The 18,769-nt window shown below is 47.3% G+C and overlaps 3 protein-coding genes across 3 annotated transcripts; all 3 read left to right on the forward strand.

Annotated features, from left to right (window-relative positions):
* The first annotated feature begins 2,406 nt into the window (after nucleotides 1-2,406).
* LOC125907424 (casein kinase I-like) lies at nucleotides 2,407-5,862 on the forward strand. The gene has a single exon (XM_049609405.1). The coding sequence runs from the start codon at nucleotides 3,177-3,179 to the stop codon at nucleotides 4,101-4,103; it is 927 nt and encodes a 308-aa protein (XP_049465362.1). The 5' UTR covers nucleotides 2,407-3,176; the 3' UTR covers nucleotides 4,104-5,862.
* Nucleotides 5,863-8,917: 3,055 nt separating this feature from the next.
* LOC125907337 (casein kinase I-like) lies at nucleotides 8,918-9,844 on the forward strand. The gene has a single exon (XM_049608959.1). It carries the CDS (start codon nucleotides 8,918-8,920, stop codon nucleotides 9,842-9,844), a length of 927 nt encoding a protein of 308 aa, XP_049464916.1.
* A 4,816-nt stretch (nucleotides 9,845-14,660) lies between these two features.
* LOC125907338 (casein kinase I-like) lies at nucleotides 14,661-15,587 on the forward strand. Its single transcript, XM_049608960.1, has one exon. It carries the CDS (start codon nucleotides 14,661-14,663, stop codon nucleotides 15,585-15,587), a length of 927 nt encoding a protein of 308 aa, XP_049464917.1.
* The last annotated feature ends 3,182 nt before the right edge of the window (nucleotides 15,588-18,769 follow it).

Consider the following 18,769-nt stretch of genomic DNA (forward strand, 5'->3'; position numbering starts at 1 on the left):
AATGCAAAACAGAGCCGATAGATGATGCTAAATTCAGATGGTTCGTGTTCGAGGAGGCGAATGAGTTGCGCGATTTGTGCGCGATCGGGTTTCTCGCCATCGCAAATTGAAACTCCCTACCTTCGTTGGATCGAACACGGATCATACGCTAAGAGAATGATGCGAAGCGCATGTCTCCCATGGAACGTGTTGAGACTGTAACGCAGATGAAGCTGTGCCGCAAACCACGTAACAAAGCCTTGTCGATCGAGATTCTCCTGTGTCGTGTACCGGGTTGTGCAAGCGTTGAACAAGCGAGTGCGAGACACGCACGCAATTTCTGGATGAAGGATCATCATTGACGCTGAAGTTACCCTAGCAGCGAGTATCAGATTGAAGGGCCAGCCGGGCCCCCACTTGAGTTGCAGTGGACGGCCAACGTGAAACGCAAGGAGACGTTTCAGCTTCACGTTTGACCTGGAGCCTGGAGATTGCCGCACGCGGGGGAGAGCGGTCGTTCACGGCGACGGTTTCAACAGCTAAGTTTGCCACAACAAAATATTCATTATCCCACACTGACAAGTTCGAATGATTACTTACAGGATCGGCCAGCGGAACATCAGAAGGATGGTACACCGAGAACCAGGCTTGGAAAATCCCAATCGGCTTGGAGAATGTGCTCCTACTACTTCCACCGCTGGAGCCTCAATCTGGGTGATCTCAATCGGTGAGGGCGATGTTGGGATGGGCTGTTTACGGGACACAAAAGGGAAACACCATCAGGCGAGTGACGATACCGGGTGGTGAGATAGTATGCACCACCAAACACACAAGCAGCGGGAAAGGCAGCGTCGACGTACCAGGACCAGGGCATCCTGCAGCAGCACAGCGGTGTCTATGAGCAGCTGCTATGACGGCCGAATGCCACCGGTAGCAGCCATCCTTACGACAATTCCAGCGGCAGCAGCAGTACGTACGATCCACAACACCCATCGCGCAATTACTCCACCGCTACACGGCCGCGCACGGAAAGCGCATCTGAGCACGGAAAGCGCATCTGAGCACGGAAAGTGTAAAGTGTAAATCGGGAAAAAACGATGACAGTTGTTGAACCCGTTGTAGCACGGGATGGGGTGCGTTGCCAAGGTGGATTCAAAATATCAGGTGCTGGAAAAGGCCCTTTACCCGGTGGTGGGTCCAAGGTGGATTAAAAATATCAGGTGGTGGATTAGGGCCTTTGGGGGGTCGCCATAGTTGAGGGACTTTACGTCATTTTAGAACCGTTGACCATTGGTTTCCGCACACAAAGCTTAGCAAATATAACAGATTTCTTTGTTATTATGTGCATTTTAGTGTGTCTATTGATTTTATCGAAAAAACGTAATATATTAACAAAAGATTTGATGATTTGTTTATGCACGAAATTTAAAATCATGCTAGCATGAGTTCTAATCTCAAGTAAATTGCGGCCATGCGGCTCGTAGATAATGAGGAATTAATGTAAAAATTGAAAAAAAAATAATGATTTCTTAATTTTTATCATCAAAAATGTCGAAAACACAAAGAATTCTAGAATAAATTCACAGAATAACACAAAATAACACACTTTAATGTATGTTTCAATGTTAAATAAGAACTCACAAAGTCCAAAATATATTTTTAAAGAATATTTATTCGAAAAAATGGGGTAGATAAATTATATGAACAAATTTAATTAATGTAAACAAAGTTTGAATCCTGGGGACCTTACGGCAAGTGACGAATTGTCAAAATGCACTAGAGTCCACCACCTGATATTTTTAAATCCACCTTGGGTGGGTCGCCATAGTTGGGGGGACTTTGGTGTCATTTTAAACCCGCTACACACCGTTGGTTTCAAAAAGTATAGCAAACAGAAAACTTTCTTTCTTGCTTATAGGCAAGTGCATTTTTGTATTTATTCATTTTATTGAACAAACATCAGAGATACAAAATCAGGCAACACTTACTGCAATTGTCCTCGCGTGTCCATGTGTCTCGTAGATGATGCGGAATAAAGGTGAAAATAGCAAATAAATTAATGATTTCTTAGTCTTCGTCTCTATCTGTCCTCACCTGATCTCGGATTGCATCCACCTTGCGTAGAGCTTCGGTTGACAGTAAAAGATGCAGCGGTTCTGAATAGTACTAAATCTCGCCGATAGATGACGCTGGACATTGGGACATTGGTTTGTGTTCGAGGAGGCGAATGAGCTGCGCGATTCGTGCGCGATCGGGTGATTTCTCGCCATCGCAATTCGCAAATTCGCACGCTTCATCTCGGCGGCATCTCGACATCGCGACCGAAAAACGGGTACCATTTTACGAGGTGTAATTAGAATCCGCGCAATAAACCGTTTCCATCAAAGGCACACATCCGCGTGTTTGGAAGACTCTCCCTGCAAAAAAAAAAAAAGTAAACGTTTTCGCTACGCGATTAAATGTTAATGTTCACAAAAAAATTTCATGTTTTTTTTTAGTTCTCTATGTTCCAATCCGGGCGAGGTTTTCAATACTTTTGCATTCATACTTTAAAGGCTTGCGTCCATCCAGCCTGGGTAATAAGTTCTTTTTTAAATTCTGCCGCCGGTTGATGCTTTGATGTTGATCCTGTTTCGGAGATAAAAGCGTCCACCACTTTGACGCATTCTCATGGAGACGCACGGTGGCGGCTGAGCGCCACTGTCCCAGAAAACCATCACTTTTACCCGTACAAAAAAAAAAAAAAAAAAAAAAAAAAAAAAAACCGTAGAAAAGAAAAACCCAATAAAAGAAGCACACAGGACGCGACACAGGATCTGCACAGAACTCGCACAGGCTACGCCAGGCCAGGACACCGGTACGACGAAATGAACCAAAATCGGACCTGGAAATGTAACAACACTTGGATGCGTTTTCCAGAACCCACACACCACAGGTAACTAGATGGTTACCAGCCGAAAATGCGTAATCTGTCAAGTTGCTGTTTCGATCGTAGTACACATGTGAACATCACCCAACCAAAGGCTATATATGTAGACCACACTTATGCATCAGGTTATATCCTCACTACGAGTAAACGCAAGGTGACGTGTTTTCGCTCGCTCTCACTTTTAACGGTTTTTTCGAGTGTTTTTGCGAAAAATTGATTCTGCTGTTGCTTCCAGTTACATTTCGCAGGTGGCCAAAGAGAATCGAACATGTCGATTAGAGAAGGACGTGCGCCCAATTCTAGTTCGCCGGAGTCCTTGATGGTGGTGAATCTCTCCACCTATCGGATTGAAGGCGAATTCGATGCTGGTGGCTGCGGCACGGTGTTGGTGGGCAGCCATGCCCGCTCCAAGCAGCCGGTGGTGATGAAAATGGCCAGCAAAGAGGTGGACCGGCTCCTGCTCGCCACGGAGCGCCGGATCTATGCGCGGCTGCCGAAGGCCCGTGGATGGCCCAGACTCATCGACACCGGTACGTATCGCAAACGCGACGTGCTGGTTTTGGAGCGCCTGGGGCCATCCCTGCAGGACTTACTGAACTTGTGCGGAGGACGCTTCGGTCTGAAGACGGTTTCGCAGCTAGCGCTGCAACTGCTCGACAGGCTGGAAACATACCACGAGCTGGGGTACGTTCACCGCGACCTGAAGCCGGACAATGTCCTGCTGGGTCGCGGAACGACCCGCAAGACGCTGCACATGATTGACTTCGGTCTTGCCGAGCCGTATCGGCACCCACGCACGGGGGAACACATAGCGCAGGATGCGTTTTTCCCGTTCGCCGGAACGATCGAGTTTGCACCAGTGTTCGCTCATCTGGAGTATACACCGAGCAGGCGAGATGACATTTTGTCGCTCGCCTACATGCTGGTGTTTTTGCTCCGCGGTGGCCTACCGTGGTATGGTACCGAGGAGCGATTTGATCCGGACGAGGCACTGCTTCTGAAGTTGTGCATTACGCCCAGCGAGCTGTGTAGAGGACTGCCGGCTGAGTTTCAGCGGTTGACCGAGTACGCGTTGCAGATGGAATTCTGCGACGCGCCGGACTATACCGAGCTGAAGCGGATGTTCCGGAATCTGCTGCGCCAACATTCCATGCAGCACGATTTGCATTTCGATTGGAACCGGTTTGGCTGCTAAACCAGCACCTAATTTCTTTTCTTCTCTCTCTCTCTCTCTCTTCGTTCCAGCTTTCGTAAAGTGACGTGTAAGTCACCCCAGTATAAGGCGCCGTGAAGGAACAGCCCGATGCTGGGACGGTGGCCAAATCCGATCCTCTGCCTCCTCGTGGCGCCACTGGATGTTGGCCTCTGGTGTTGTCAGACTCACCAGCGGCCTAACCAAAGAGGACGGTCAGTGGGACACCAAGCGTTTGCTCAACGAAGCTACACGTACATTTGATGCTATGGGGGTTGAAGGGAAATAAATATGTATTTATTGTATTTTAGTGTAAGATTGAGGCCATGTAAAAATACACGTATAGCATTGGAATAAATTGAAATGTACAAATGCCTATATAAAACGAGTTAATTTTCGAGTTTGCAATGATTGCGATTTTCCACTCTTTCTCGCCGGACAGCATCAACTTCAAACGTACATTGTGGGGATGTTTTCCACTGCCGACGCCGATCCACGAACACAAATTTTGATAGGCCACCTGTACATGAGCATAGCTTTCGAACGCGAGCTTATATAAGGGCGTGCGTGCGGGGCATCGATGGAAAGCTCTCGCCAAGTACTATCCGACGGTGGGGTATTGCACCTCCTCCCGCCCTCCCTGTTCCATACTGCAGGAAGGAAAAACGTCAAATTGATTTCGAACGGAAGCTAATACAAAGCTATATCAGGCAGCGACAGACGCGTCGGTACAAGTTGTGCAACTTTTGTCTCACAAGCGTGTCCTCCTAGGAACCACTCAGGTCAACTCTTCCAGTCAAAAAACGTGATTTTGTGTGAAATTTTCACCGTTTTACACACAGGTGTGGGAATGTTTTTCCCCCCTTCCCGGATCCATTGCTATCCCTCGTTGGATAGGGCGCGGCTAGTAGACCAAATTTGGTACGACCATTTGCGTAGGTACGACCAACACTCGTTACTCAAAATCGGAGTCAAAGTCCTTCTGCAGAACGCGCCACGGGCTGTCATTTGAAAACGGCCTCCGGAAAATTAACCGAATTTTGGTATGTGATTCGTGATGGAAAAAGCCATCGAACACTTCAATTTACATCGGGATTTGGATGCGTGTAGCGAAAGAGAACGTTTCTCCTTCGACGCTTAGATAATCGAGATAATTCATTTGCTGCTACTCGCCGTTTGTCTGAAGCATTCTTACCCCGGTTTAGTAGCGATGTCCAAATCTGCAACCGAATGTAGAGGAAAGAACTTCAGTCCGGAATCAATGGCCTACAAAAATGGACAACTAAAACGGGATATCAGGGAAATGTAAAATATTTCACACCAAACAACCTTAAAGCTTGGGTTGTTCCAAAAATATTGTATCGAATAGAAATAGTGTCTTCGAAAGTCTCTGGCTCCTCTTTACCGTACTGCTCTGAGGCATTCTATCGGGGCCTTTATAGTCCAGTCCTATTCCATCACTGTTCTGCAAAAGCGAGCAGCTTTATTTCTTACATATCATCACAGATTGGATTACAGAAGCCTTCATTGAAAGTGCCAAACAGGCATTCACGGAACTGACGGAAGGAAGAACGGTTGCCACAAACTGCAGAACAATCACGAAATGGAGAAAGGTTATGGGTCCAAAACAGCCCCAGAGTTGATTGGGAAATGCAAAACAGAGCCGATAGATGATGCTAAATTCAGATGGTTCGTGTTCGAGGAGGCGAATGAGTTGCGCGATTTGTGCGCGATCGGGTTTCTCGCCATCGCAAATTGAAACTCCCTACCTTCGTTGGATCGAACACGGATCATACGCTAAGAGAATGATGCGAAGCGCATGTCTCCCATGGAACGTGTTGAGACTGTAACGCAGATGAAGCTGTGCCGCAAACCACGTAACAAAGCCTTGTCGATCGAGATTCTCCTGTGTCGTGTACCGGGTTGTGCAAGCGTTGAACAAGCGAGTGCGAGACACGCACGCAATTTCTGGATGAAGGATCATCATTGACGCTGAAGTTACCCTAGCAGCGAGTCTCAGATTGAAGGGCCAGCCGGGCCCCCACTTGAGTTGCAGTGGACGGCCAACGTGAAACGCAAGGAGACGTTTCAGCTTCACGTTTGACCTGGAGCCTGGAGATTGCCGCACGCGGGGGAGAGCGGTCGTTCACGGCGACGGTTTCAACAGCTAAGTTTGCCACAACAAAATATTCATTATCCCACACTGACAAGTTCGAATGATTACTTACAGGATCGGCCAGCGGAACATCAGAAGGATGGTACACCGAGAACCAGGCTTGGAAAATCCCAATCGGCTTGGAGAATGTGCTCCTACTACTTCCACCGCTGGAGCCTCAATCTGGGTGATCTCAATCGGTGAGGGCGATGTTGGGATGGGCTGTTTACGGGACACAAAAGGGAAACACCATCAGGCGAGTGACGATACCGGGTGGTGAGATAGTATGCACCACCAAACACACAAGCAGCGGGAAAGGCAACGTCGACGTACCAGGACCAGGGCATCCTGCAGCAGCACAGCGGTGTCTATGAGCAGCTGCTATGACGGCCGAATGCCACCGGTAGCAGCCATCCTTACGACAATTCCAGCGGCAGCAGCAGTACGTACGATCCACAACACCCATCGCGCAATTACTCCACCGCTACACGGCCGCGCACGGAAAGCGCATCTGAGCACGGAAAGCGCATCTGAGCACGGAAAGTGTAAAGTGTAAATCGGGAAAAAACGATGACAGTTGTTGAACCCGTTGTAGCACGGGATGGGGTGCGTTGCCAAGGTGGATTCAAAATATCAGGTGCTGGAAAAGGCCCTTTACCCGGTGGTGGGTCCAAGGTGGATTAAAAATATCAGGTGGTGGATTAGGGCCTTTGGGGGGTCGCCATAGTTGAGGGACTTTACGTCATTTTAGAACCGTTGACCATTGGTTTCCGCACACAAAGCTTAGCAAATATAACAGATTTCTTTGTTATTATGTGCATTTTAGTGTGTCTATTGATTTTATCGAAAAAACGTAATATATTAACAAAAGATTTGATGATTTGTTTATGCACGAAATTTAAAATCATGCTAGCATGAGTTCTAATCTCAAGTAAATTGCGGCCATGCGGCTCGTAGATAATGAGGAATTAATGTAAAAATTGAAAAAAAAATAATGATTTCTTAATTTTTATCATCAAAAATGTCGAAAACACAAAGAATTCTAGAATAAATTCACAGAATAACACAAAATAACACACTTTAATGTATGTTTCAATGTTAAATAAGAACTCACAAAGTCCAAAATATATTTTTAAAGAATATTTATTCGAAAAAATGGGGTAGATAAATTATATGAACAAATTTAATTAATGTAAACAAAGTTTGAATCCTGGGGACCTTACGGCAAGTGACGAATTGTCAAAATGCACTAGAGTCCACCACCTGATATTTTTAAATCCACCTTGGGTGGGTCGCCATAGTTGGGGGGACTTTGGTGTCATTTTAAACCCGCTACACACCGTTGGTTTCAAAAAGTATAGCAAACAGAAAACTTTCTTTCTTGCTTATAGGCAAGTGCATTTTTGTATTTATTCATTTTATTGAACAAACATCAGAGATACAAAATCAGGCAACACTTACTGCAATTGTCCTCGCGTGTCCATGTGTCTCGTAGATGATGCGGAATAAAGGTGAAAATAGCAAATAAATTCATGATTTCTTAGTCTTCGTCTCTATCTGTCCTCACCTGATCTCGGATTGCATCCACCTTGCGTAGAGCTTCGGTTGACAGCAAAAGATGCAGCGGTTCTGAATAGTACTAAATCTCGCCGATAGATGACGCTGGACATTGGGACATTGGTTTGTGTTCGAGGAGGCGAATGAGCTGCGCGATTCGTGCGCGATCGGGTGATTTCTCGCCATCGCAATTCGCAAATTCGCACGCTTCATCTCGGCGGCATCTCGACATCGCGACCGAAAAACGGGTACCATTTTACGAGGTGTAATTAGAATCCGCGCAATAAACCGTTTCCATCAAAGGCACACATCCGCGTGTTTGGAAGACTCTCCCTGCAAAAAAAAAAAAGTAAACGTTTTCGCTACGCGATTAAATGTGAATGTTCACAAACAAATTTCATGTTTTTTTTTAGTTCTCTATGTTCCAATCCGGGCGAGGTTTTCAATACTTTTGCATTCATACTTTAAAGGCTTGCGTCCATCCAGCCTGGGTAATAAGTTCTTTTTTAAATTCTGCCGCCGGTTGATGCTTTGATGTTGATCCTGTTTCGGAGATAAAAGCGTCCACCACTTTGACGCATTCTCATGGAGACGCACGGTGGCGGCTGAGCGCCACTGTCCCAGAAAACCATCACTTTTACCCGTACAAAAAAAAAAAAAAAAAAAAAAAAACCGTAGAAAAGAAAAACCCAATAAAAGAAGCACACAGGACGCGACACAGGATCTGCACAGAACTCGCACAGGCTACGCCAGGCCAGGACACCGGTACGACGAAATGAACCAAAATCGGACCTGGAAATGTAACAACACTTGGATGCGTTTTCCAGAACCCACACACCACAGGTAACTAGATGGTTACCAGCCGAAAATGCGTAATCTGTCAAGTTGCTGTTTCGATCGTAGTACACATGTGAACATCACCCAACCAAAGGCTATATATGTAGACCACACTTATGCATCAGGTTATATCCTCACTACGAGTAAACGCAAGGTGACGTGTTTTCGCTCACTCTCACTTTTAACGGTTTTTTCGAGTGTTTTTGCGAAAAATTGATTCTGCTGTTGCTTCCAGTTACATTTCGCAGGTGGCCAAAGAGAATCGAACATGTCGATTAGAGAAGGACGTGCGCCCAATTCTAGTTCGCCGGAGTCCTTGATGGTGGTGAATCTCTCCACCTATCGGATTGAAGGCGAATTCGATGCTGGTGGCTGCGGCACGGTGTTGGTGGGCAGCCATGCCCGCTCCAAGCAGCCGGTGGTGATGAAAATGGCCAGCAAAGAGGTGGACCGGCTCCTGCTCGCCACGGAGCGCCGGATCTATGCGCGGCTGCCGAAGGCCCGTGGATGGCCCAGACTCATCGACACCGGTACGTATCGCAAACGCGACGTGCTGGTTTTGGAGCGCCTGGGGCCATCCCTGCAGGACTTACTGAACTTGTGCGGAGGACGCTTCGGTCTGAAGACGGTTTCGCAGCTAGCGCTGCAACTGCTCGACAGGCTGGAAACATACCACGAGCTGGGGTACGTTCACCGCGACCTGAAGCCGGACAATGTCCTGCTGGGTCGCGGAACGACCCGCAAGACGCTGCACATGATCGACTTCGGTCTTGCCGAGCCGTATCGGCACCCACGCACGGGGGAACACATAGCGCAGGATGCGTTTTTCCCGTTCGCCGGAACGATCGAGTTTGCACCAGTGTTCGCTCATCTGGAGTATACACCGAGCAGGCGAGATGACATTTTGTCGCTCGCCTACATGCTGGTGTTTTTGCTCCGCGGTGGCCTACCGTGGTATGGTACCGAGGAGCGATTTGATCCGGACGAGGCACTGCTTCTGAAGTTGTGCATTACGCCCAGCGAGCTGTGTAGAGGACTGCCGGCTGAGTTTCAGCGGTTGACCGAGTACGCGTTGCAGATGGAATTCTGCGACGCGCCGGACTATACCGAGCTGAAGCGGATGTTCCGGAATCTGCTGCGCCAACATTCCATGCAGCACGATTTGCATTTCGATTGGAACCGGTTTGGCTGCTAAACCAGCACCTAATTTCTTTTCTTCTCTCTCTCTCTCTCTCTTCGTTCCAGCTTTCGTAAAGTGACGTGTAAGTCACCCCAGTATAAGGCGCCGTGAAGGAACAGCCCGATGCTGGGACGGTGGCCAAATCCGATCCTCTGCCTCCTCGTGGCGCCACTGGATGTTGGCCTCTGGTGTTGTCAGACTCACCAGCGGCCTAACCAAAGAGGACGGTCAGTGGGACACCAAGCGTTTGCTCAACGAAGCTACACGTACATTTGATGCTATGGGGGTTGAAGGGAAATAAATATGTATTTATTGTATTTTAGTGTAAGATTGAGGCCATGTAAAAATACACGTATAGCATTGGAATAAATTGAAATGTACAAATGCCTATATAAAACGAGTTAATTTTCGAGTTTGCAATGATTGCGATTTTCCACTCTTTCTCGCCGGACAGCATCAACTTCAAACGTACATTGTGGGGATGTTTTCCACTGCCGACGCCGATCCACGAACACAAATTTTGATAGGCCACCTGTACATGAGCATAGCTTTCGAACGCGAGCTTATATAAGGGCGTGCGTGCGGGGCATCGATGGAAAGCTCTCGCCAAGTACTATCCGACGGTGGGGTATTGCACCTCCTCCCGCCCTCCCTGTTCCATACTGCAGGAAGGAAAAACGTCAAATTGATTTCGAACGGAAGCTAATACAAAGCTATATCAGGCAGCGACAGACGCGTCGGTACAAGTTGTGCAACTTTTGTCTCACAAGCGTGTCCTCCTAGGAACCACTCAGGTCAACTCTTCCAGTCAAAAAACGTGATTTTGTGTGAAATTTTCACCGTTTTACACACAGGTGTGGGAATGTTTTTCCCCCCTTCCCGGATCCATTGCTATCCCTCGTTGGATAGGGCGCGGCTAGTAGACCAAATTTGGTACGACCATTTGCGTAGGTACGACCAACACTCGTTACTCAAAATCGGAGTCAAAGTCCTTCTGCAGAACGCGCCACGGGCTGTCATTTGAAAACGGCCTCCGGAAAATTAACCGAATTTTGGTATGTGATTCGTGATGGAAAAAGCCATCGAACACTTCAATTTACATCGGGATTTGGATGCGTGTAGCGAAAGAGAACGTTTCTCCTTCGACGCTTAGATAATCGAGATAATTCATTTGCTGCTACTCGCCGTTTGTCTGAAGCATTCTTACCCCGGTTTAGTAGCGATGTCCAAATCTGCAACCGAATGTAGAGGAAAGAACTTCAGTCCGGAATCAATGGCCTACAAAAATGGACAACTAAAACGGGATATCAGGGAAATGTAAAATATTTCACACCAAACAACCTTAAAGCTTGGGTTGTTCCAAAAATATTGTATCGAATAGAAATAGTGTCTTCGAAAGTCTCTGGCTCCTCTTTACCGTACTGCTCTGAGGCATTCTATCGGGGCCTTTATAGTCCAGTCCTATTCCATCACTGTTCTGCAAAAGCGAGCAGCTTTATTTCTTACATATCATCACAGATTGGATTACAGAAGCCTTCATTGAAAGTGCCAAACAGGCATTCACGGAACTGACGGAAGGAAGAACGGTTGCCACAAACTGCAGAACAATCACGAAATGGAGAAAGGTTATGGGTCCAAAACAGCCCCAGAGTTGATTGGGAAATGCAAAACAGAGCCGATAGATGATGCTAAATTCAGATGGTTCGTGTTCGAGGAGGCGAATGAGTTGCGCGATTTGTGCGCGATCGGGTTTCTCGCCATCGCAAATTGAAACTCCCTACCTTCGTTGGATCGAACACGGATCATACGCTAAGAGAATGATGCGAAGCGCATGTCTCCCATGGAACGTGTTGAGACTGTAACGCAGATGAAGCTGTGCCGCAAACCACGTAACAAAGCCTTGTCGATCGAGATTCTCCTGTGTCGTGTACCGGGTTGTGCAAGCGTTGAACAAGCGAGTGCGAGACACGCACGCAATTTCTGGATGAAGGATCATCATTGACGCTGAAGTTACCCTAGCAGCGAGTATCAGATTGAAGGGCCAGCCGGGCCCCCACTTGAGTTGCAGTGGACGGCCAACGTGAAACGCAAGGAGACGTTTCAGCTTCACGTTTGACCTGGAGCCTGGAGATTGCCGCACGCGGGGGAGAGCGGTCGTTCACGGCGACGGTTTCAACAGCTAAGTTTGCCACAACAAAATATTCATTATCCCACACTGACAAGTTCGAATGATTACTTACAGGATCGGCCAGCGGAACATCAGGAGGATGGTACACCGAGAACCAGGCTTGGAAAATCCCAATCGGCTTGGAGAATGTGCTCCTACTACTTCCACCGCTGGAGCCTCAATCTGGGTGATCTCAATCGGTGAGGGCGATGTTGGGATGGGCTGTTTACGGGACACAAAAGGGAAACACCATCAGGCGAGTGACGATACCGGGTGGTGAGATAGTATGCACCACCAAACACACAAGCAGCGGGAAAGGCAGCGTCGACGTACCAGGACCAGGGCATCCTGCAGCAGCACAGCGGTGTCTATGAGCAGCTGCTATGACGGCCGAATGCCACCGGTAGCAGCCATCCTTACGACAATTCCAGCGGCAGCAGCAGTACGTACGATCCACAACACCCATCGCGCAATTACTCCACCGCTACACGGCCGCGCACGGAAAGCGCATCTGAGCACGGAAAGCGCATCTGAGCACGGAAAGTGTAAAGTGTAAATCGGGAAAAAACGATGACAGTTGTTGAACCCGTTGTAGCACGGGATGGGGTGCGTTGCCAAGGTGGATTCAAAATATCAGGTGCTGGAAAAGGCCCTTTACCCGGTGGTGGGTCCAAGGTGGATTAAAAATATCAGGTGGTGGATTAGGGCCTTTGGGGGGTCGCCATAGTTGAGGGACTTTACGTCATTTTAGAACCGTTGACCATTGGTTTCCGCACACAAAGCTTAGCAAATATAACAGATTTCTTTGTTATTATGTGCATTTTAGTGTGTCTATTGATTTTATCGAAAAAACGTAATATATTAACAAAAGATTTGATGATTTGTTTATGCACGAAATTTAAAATCATGCTAGCATGAGTTCTAATCTCAAGTAAATTGCGGCCATGCGGCTCGTAGATAATGAGGAATTAATGTAAAAATTGAAAAAAAAATAATGATTTCTTAATTTTTATCATCAAAAATGTCGAAAACACAAAGAATTCTAGAATAAATTCACAGAATAACACAAAATAACACACTTTAATGTATGTTTCAATGTTAAATAAGAACTCACAAAGTCCAAAATATATTTTTAAAGAATATTTATTCGAAAAAATGGGGTAGATAAATTATATGAACAAATTTAATTAATGTAAACAAAGTTTGAATCCTGGGGACCTTACGGCAAGTGACGAATTGTCAAAATGCACTAGAGTCCACCACCTGATATTTTTAAATCCACCTTGGGTGGGTCGCCATAGTTGGGGGGACTTTGGTGTCATTTTAAACCCGCTACACACCGTTGGTTTCAAAAAGTATAGCAAACAGAAAACTTTCTTTCTTGCTTATAGGCAAGTGCATTTTTGTATTTATTCATTTTATTGAACAAACATCAGAGATACAAAATCAGGCAATACTTACTGCAATTGTCCTCGTGTGTCCATGTGTGTCTCGTAGATGATGCGGAATAAAGGTGAAAATAGCAAATAAATTCATGATTTCTTAGTCTTCGTCTCTATCTGTCCTCACCTGATCTCGGATTGCATCCACCTTGCGTAGAGCTTCGGTTGACAGTAAAAGATGCAGCGGTTCTGAATAGTACTAAATCTCGCCGATAGATGACGCTGGACATTGGGACATTGGTTTGTGTTCGAGGAGGCGAATGAGCTGCGCGATTCGTGCGCGATCGGGTGATTTCTCGCCATCGCAATTCGCAAATTCGCACGCTTCATCTCGGCGGCATCTCGACATCGCGACCGAAAAACGGGTACCATTTTACGAGGTGTAATTAGAATCCGCGCAATAAACCGTTTCCATCAAAGGCACACATCCGCGTGTTTGGAAGACTCTCCCTGCAAAAAAAAGGAAACGTTTTCGCTACGCGATTAAATGTTAATGTTCACAAAAAAATTTCATGTTTTTTTTTAGTTCTCTATGTTCCAATCCGGGCGAGGTTTTCAATACTTTTGCATTCATACTTTAAAGGCTTGCGTCCATCCAGCCTGGGTAATAAGTTCTTTTTTAAATTCTGCCGCCGGTTGATGCTTTGATGTTGATCCTGTTTCGGAGATAAAAGCGTCCACCACTTTGACGCATTCTCATGGAGACGCACGGTGGCGGCTGAGCGCCACTGTCCCAGAAAACCATCACTTTTACCCGTACAAAAAAAAAAAAAAAAAAAAAAAAAAAAACCGTAGAAAAGAAAAACCCAATAAAAGAAGCACACAGGACGCGACACAGGATCTGCACAGAACTCGCACAGGCTACGCCAGGCCAGGACACCGGTACGACGAAATGAACCAAAATCGGACCTGGAAATGTAACAACACTTGGATGCGTTTTCCAAAACCCACACACCACAGGTAACTAGATGGTTACCAGCCGAAAATGCGTAATCTGTCAAGTTGCTGTTTCGATCGTAGTACACATGTGAACATCACCCAACCAAAGGCTATATATGTAGACCACACTTATGCATCAGGTTATATCCTCACTACGAGTAAACGCAAGGTGACGTGTTTTCGCTCACTCTCACTTTTAACGGTTTTTTCGAGTGTTTTTGCGAAAAATTGATTCTGCTGTTGCTTCCAGTTACATTTCGCAGGTGGCCAAAGAGAATCGAACATGTCGATTAGAGAAGGACGTGCGCCCAATTCTAGTTCGCCGGAGTCCTTGATGGTGGTGAATCTCTCCACCTATCGGATTGAAGGCGAATTCGATGCTGGTGGCTGCGGCACGGTGTTGGTGGGCAGCCATGCCCGCTCCAAGCAGCCGGTGGTGATGAAAATGGCCAGCAAAGAGGTGGACCGGCTCCTGCTCGCCACGGAGCGCCGGATCTATGCGCGGCTGCCGAAGGCCCGTGGATGGCCCAGACTCATCGACACCGGTACGTATCGCAAACGCGACGTGCTGGTTTTGGAGCGCCTGGGGCCATCCCTGCAGGACTTACTGAACTTGTGCGGAGGACGCTTCGGTCTGAAGACGGTTTCGCAGCTAGCGCTGCAACTGCTCGACAGGCTGGAAACATACCACGAGCTGGGGTACGTTCACCGCGACCTGAAGCCGGACAATGTCCTGCTGGGTCGCGGAACGACCCGCAAGACGCTGCACATGATCGACTTCGGTCTTGCCGAGCCGTATCGGCACCCACGCACGGGGGAACACATAGCGCAGGATGCGTTTTTCCCGTTCGCCGGAACGATCGAGTTTGCACCAGTGTTCGCTCATCTGGAGTATACACCGAGCAGGCGAGATGACATTTTGTCACTCGCCTACATGCTGGTGTTTTTGCTCCGCGGTGGCCTACCGTGGTATGGTACCGAGGAGCGATTTGATCCGGACGAGGCACTGCTTCTGAAGTTGTGCATTACGCCCAGCGAGCTGTGTAGAGGACTGCCGGCTGAGTTTCAGCGGTTGACCGAGTACGCGTTGCAGATGGAATTCTGCGACGCGCCGGACTATACCGAGCTGAAGCGGATGTTCCGGAATCTGCTGCGCCAACATTCCATGCAGCACGATTTGCATTTCGATTGGAACCGGTTTGGCTGCTAAACCAGCACCTAATTTCTTTTCTTCTCTCTCTCTCTCTCTCTTCGTTCCAGCTTTCGTAAAGTGACGTGTAAGTCACCCCAGTATAAGGCGCCGTGAAGGAACAGCCCGATGCTGGGACGGTGGCCAAATCCGATCCTCTGCCTCCTCGTGGCGCCACTGGATGTTGGCCTCTGGTGTTGTCAGACTCACCAGCGGCCTAACCAAAGAGGACGGTCAGTGGGACACCAAGCGTTTGCTCAACGAAGCTACACGTACATTTGATGCTATGGGGGTTGAAGGGAAATAAATATGTATTTATTGTATTTTAGTGTAAGATTGAGGCCATGTAAAAATACACGTATAGCATTGGAATAAATTGAAATGTACAAATGCCTATATAAAACGAGTTAATTTTCGAGTTTGCAATGATTGCGATTTTCCACTCTTTCTCGCCGGACAGCATCAACTTCAAACGTACATTGTGGGGATGTTTTCCACTGCCGACGCCGATCCACGAACACAAATTTTGATAGGCCACCTGTACATGAGCATAGCTTTCGAACGCGAGCTTATATAAGGGCGTGCGTGCGGGGCATCGATGGAAAGCTCTCGCCAAGTACTATCCGACGGTAGGGTATTGCACCTCCTCCCGCCCTCCCTGTTCCATAGTGCAGGAAGGAAAAACGTCAAATTGATTTCGAACGGAAGCTAATACAAAGCTATATCAGGCAGCGACAGACGCGTCGGTACAAGTTGTGCAACTTTTGTCTCACAAGCGTGTCCTCCTAGGAACCACTCAGGTCAACTCTTCCAGTCAAAAAACGTGATTTTGTGTGAAATTTTCACCGTTTTACACACAGGTGTGGGAATGTTTTTCCCCCCTTCCCGGATCCATTGCTATCCCTCGTTGGATAGGGCGCGGCTAGTAGACCAAATTTGGTACGACCATTTGCGTAGGTACGACCAACACTCGTTACTCAAAATCGGAGTCAAAGTCCTTCTGCAGAACGCGCCACGGGCTGTCATTTGAAAACGGCCTCCGGAAAATTAACCGAATTTTGGTATGTGATTCGTGATGGAAAAAGCCATCGAACACTTCAATTTACATCGGGATTTGGATGCGTGTAGCGAAAGAGAACGTTTCTCCTTCGACGCTTAGATAATCGAGATAATTCATTTGCTGCTACTCGCCGTTTGTCTGAAGCATTCTTACCCCGGTTTAGTAGCGATGTCCAAATCTGCAACCGAATGTAGAGGAAAGAACTTCAGTCCGGAATCAATGGCCTACAAAAATGGACAACTAAAACGGGATATCAGGGAAATGTAAAATATTTCACACCAAACAACCTTAAAGCTTGGGTTGTTCCAAAAATATTGTATCGAATAGAAATAGTGTCTTCGAAAGTCTCTGGCTCCTCTTTACCGTACTGCTCTGAGGCATTCTATCGGGGCCTTTATAGTCCAGTCCTATTCCATCACTGTTCTGCAAAAGCGAGCAGCTTTATTTCTTACATATCATCACAGATTGGATTACAGAAGCCTTCATTGAAAGTGCCAAACAGGCATTCACGGAACTGACGGAAGGAAGAACGGTTGCCACAAACTGCAGAACAATCACGAAATGGAGAAAGGTTATGGGTCCAAAACAGCCCCAGAGTTGATTGGGAAATGCAAAACAGAGCCGATAGATGATGCTAAATTCAGATGGTTCGTGTTCGAGGAGGCGAATGAGTTGCGCGATTTGTGCGCGATCGGGTTTCTCGCCATCGCAAATTGAAACTCCCTACCTTCGTTGGATCGAACACGGATCATACGCTAAGAGAATGATGCGAAGCGCATGTCTCCCATGGAACGTGTTGAGACTGTAACGCAGATGAAGCTGTGCCGCAAACCACGTAACAAAGCCTTGTCGATCGAGATTCTCCTGTGTCGTGTACCGGGTTGTGCAAGCGTTGAACAAGCGAGTGCGAGACACGCACGCAATTTCTGGATGAAGGATCATCATTGACGCTGAAGTTACCCTAGCAGCGAGTATCAGATTGAAGGGCCAGCCGGGCCCCCACTTGAGTTGCAGTGGACGGCCAACGTGAAACGCAAGGAGACGTTTCAGCTTCACGTTTGACCTGGAGCCTGGAGATTGCCGCACGCGGGGGAGAGCGGTCGTTCACGGCGACGGTTTCAACAGCTAAGTTTGCCACAACAAAATATTCATTATCCCACACTGACAAGTTCGAATGATTACTTACAGGATCGGCCAGCGGAACATCAGAAGGATGGTACACCGAGAACCAGGCTTGGAAAATCCCAATCGGCTTGGAGAATGTGCTCCTACTACTTCCACCGCTGGAGCCTCAATCTGGGTGATCTCAATCGGTGAGGGCGATGTTGGGATGGGCTGTTTACGGGACACAAAAGGGAAACACCATCAGGCGAGTGACGATACCGGGTGGTGAGATAGTATGCACCACCAAACACACAAGCAGCGGGAAAGGCAGCGTCGACGTACCAGGACCAGGGCATCCTGCAGCAGCACAGCGGTGTCTATGAGCAGCTGCTATGACGGCCGAATGCCACCGGTAGCAGCCATCCTTACGACAATTCCAGCGGCAGCAGCAGTACGTACGATCCACAACACCCATCGCGCAATTACTCCACCGCTACACGGCCGCGCACGGAAAGCGCATCTGAGCACGGAAAGCGCATCTGAGCACGGAAAGTGTAAAGTGTAAATCGGGAAAAAACGATGACAGTTGTTGAACCCGTTGTAGCACGGGATGGGGTGCGTTGCCAAGGTGGATTCAAAATATCAGGTGCTGGAAAAGGCCCTTTACCCGGTGGTGGGTCCAAGGTGGATTAAAAATATCAGGTGGTGGATTAGGGCCTTTGGGGGGTCGCCATAGTTGAGGGACTTTACGTCATTTTAGAACCGTTGACCATTGGTTTCCGCACACAAAGCTTAGCAAATATAACAGATTTCTTTGTTATTATGTGCATTTTAGTGTGTCTATTGATTTTATCGAAAAAACGTAATATATTAACAAAAGATTTGATGATTTGTTTATGCACGAAATTTAAAATCATGCTAGCATGAGTTCTAATCTCAAGTAAATTGCGGCCATGCGGCTCGTAGATAATGAGGAATTAATGTAAAAATTGAAAAAAAAATAATGATTTCTTAATTTTTATCATCAAAAATGTCGAAA

The sequence above is a fragment of the Anopheles coluzzii genome, chromosome 3 (genome assembly GCF_943734685.1).
Source record: "Anopheles coluzzii chromosome 3, AcolN3, whole genome shotgun sequence".
Lineage (NCBI taxonomy): Eukaryota > Metazoa > Arthropoda > Insecta > Diptera > Culicidae > Anopheles > Anopheles coluzzii.

Coding starts and splice junctions, on each gene's coding strand:
- LOC125907424 (XM_049609405.1), top strand. CDS start 3,177: ATGTCGATTAGAGAAGGACGTGCGCCCAATTCTAGTTCGCCGGAGTCC.
- LOC125907337 (XM_049608959.1), top strand. CDS start 8,918: ATGTCGATTAGAGAAGGACGTGCGCCCAATTCTAGTTCGCCGGAGTCC.
- LOC125907338 (XM_049608960.1), top strand. CDS start 14,661: ATGTCGATTAGAGAAGGACGTGCGCCCAATTCTAGTTCGCCGGAGTCC.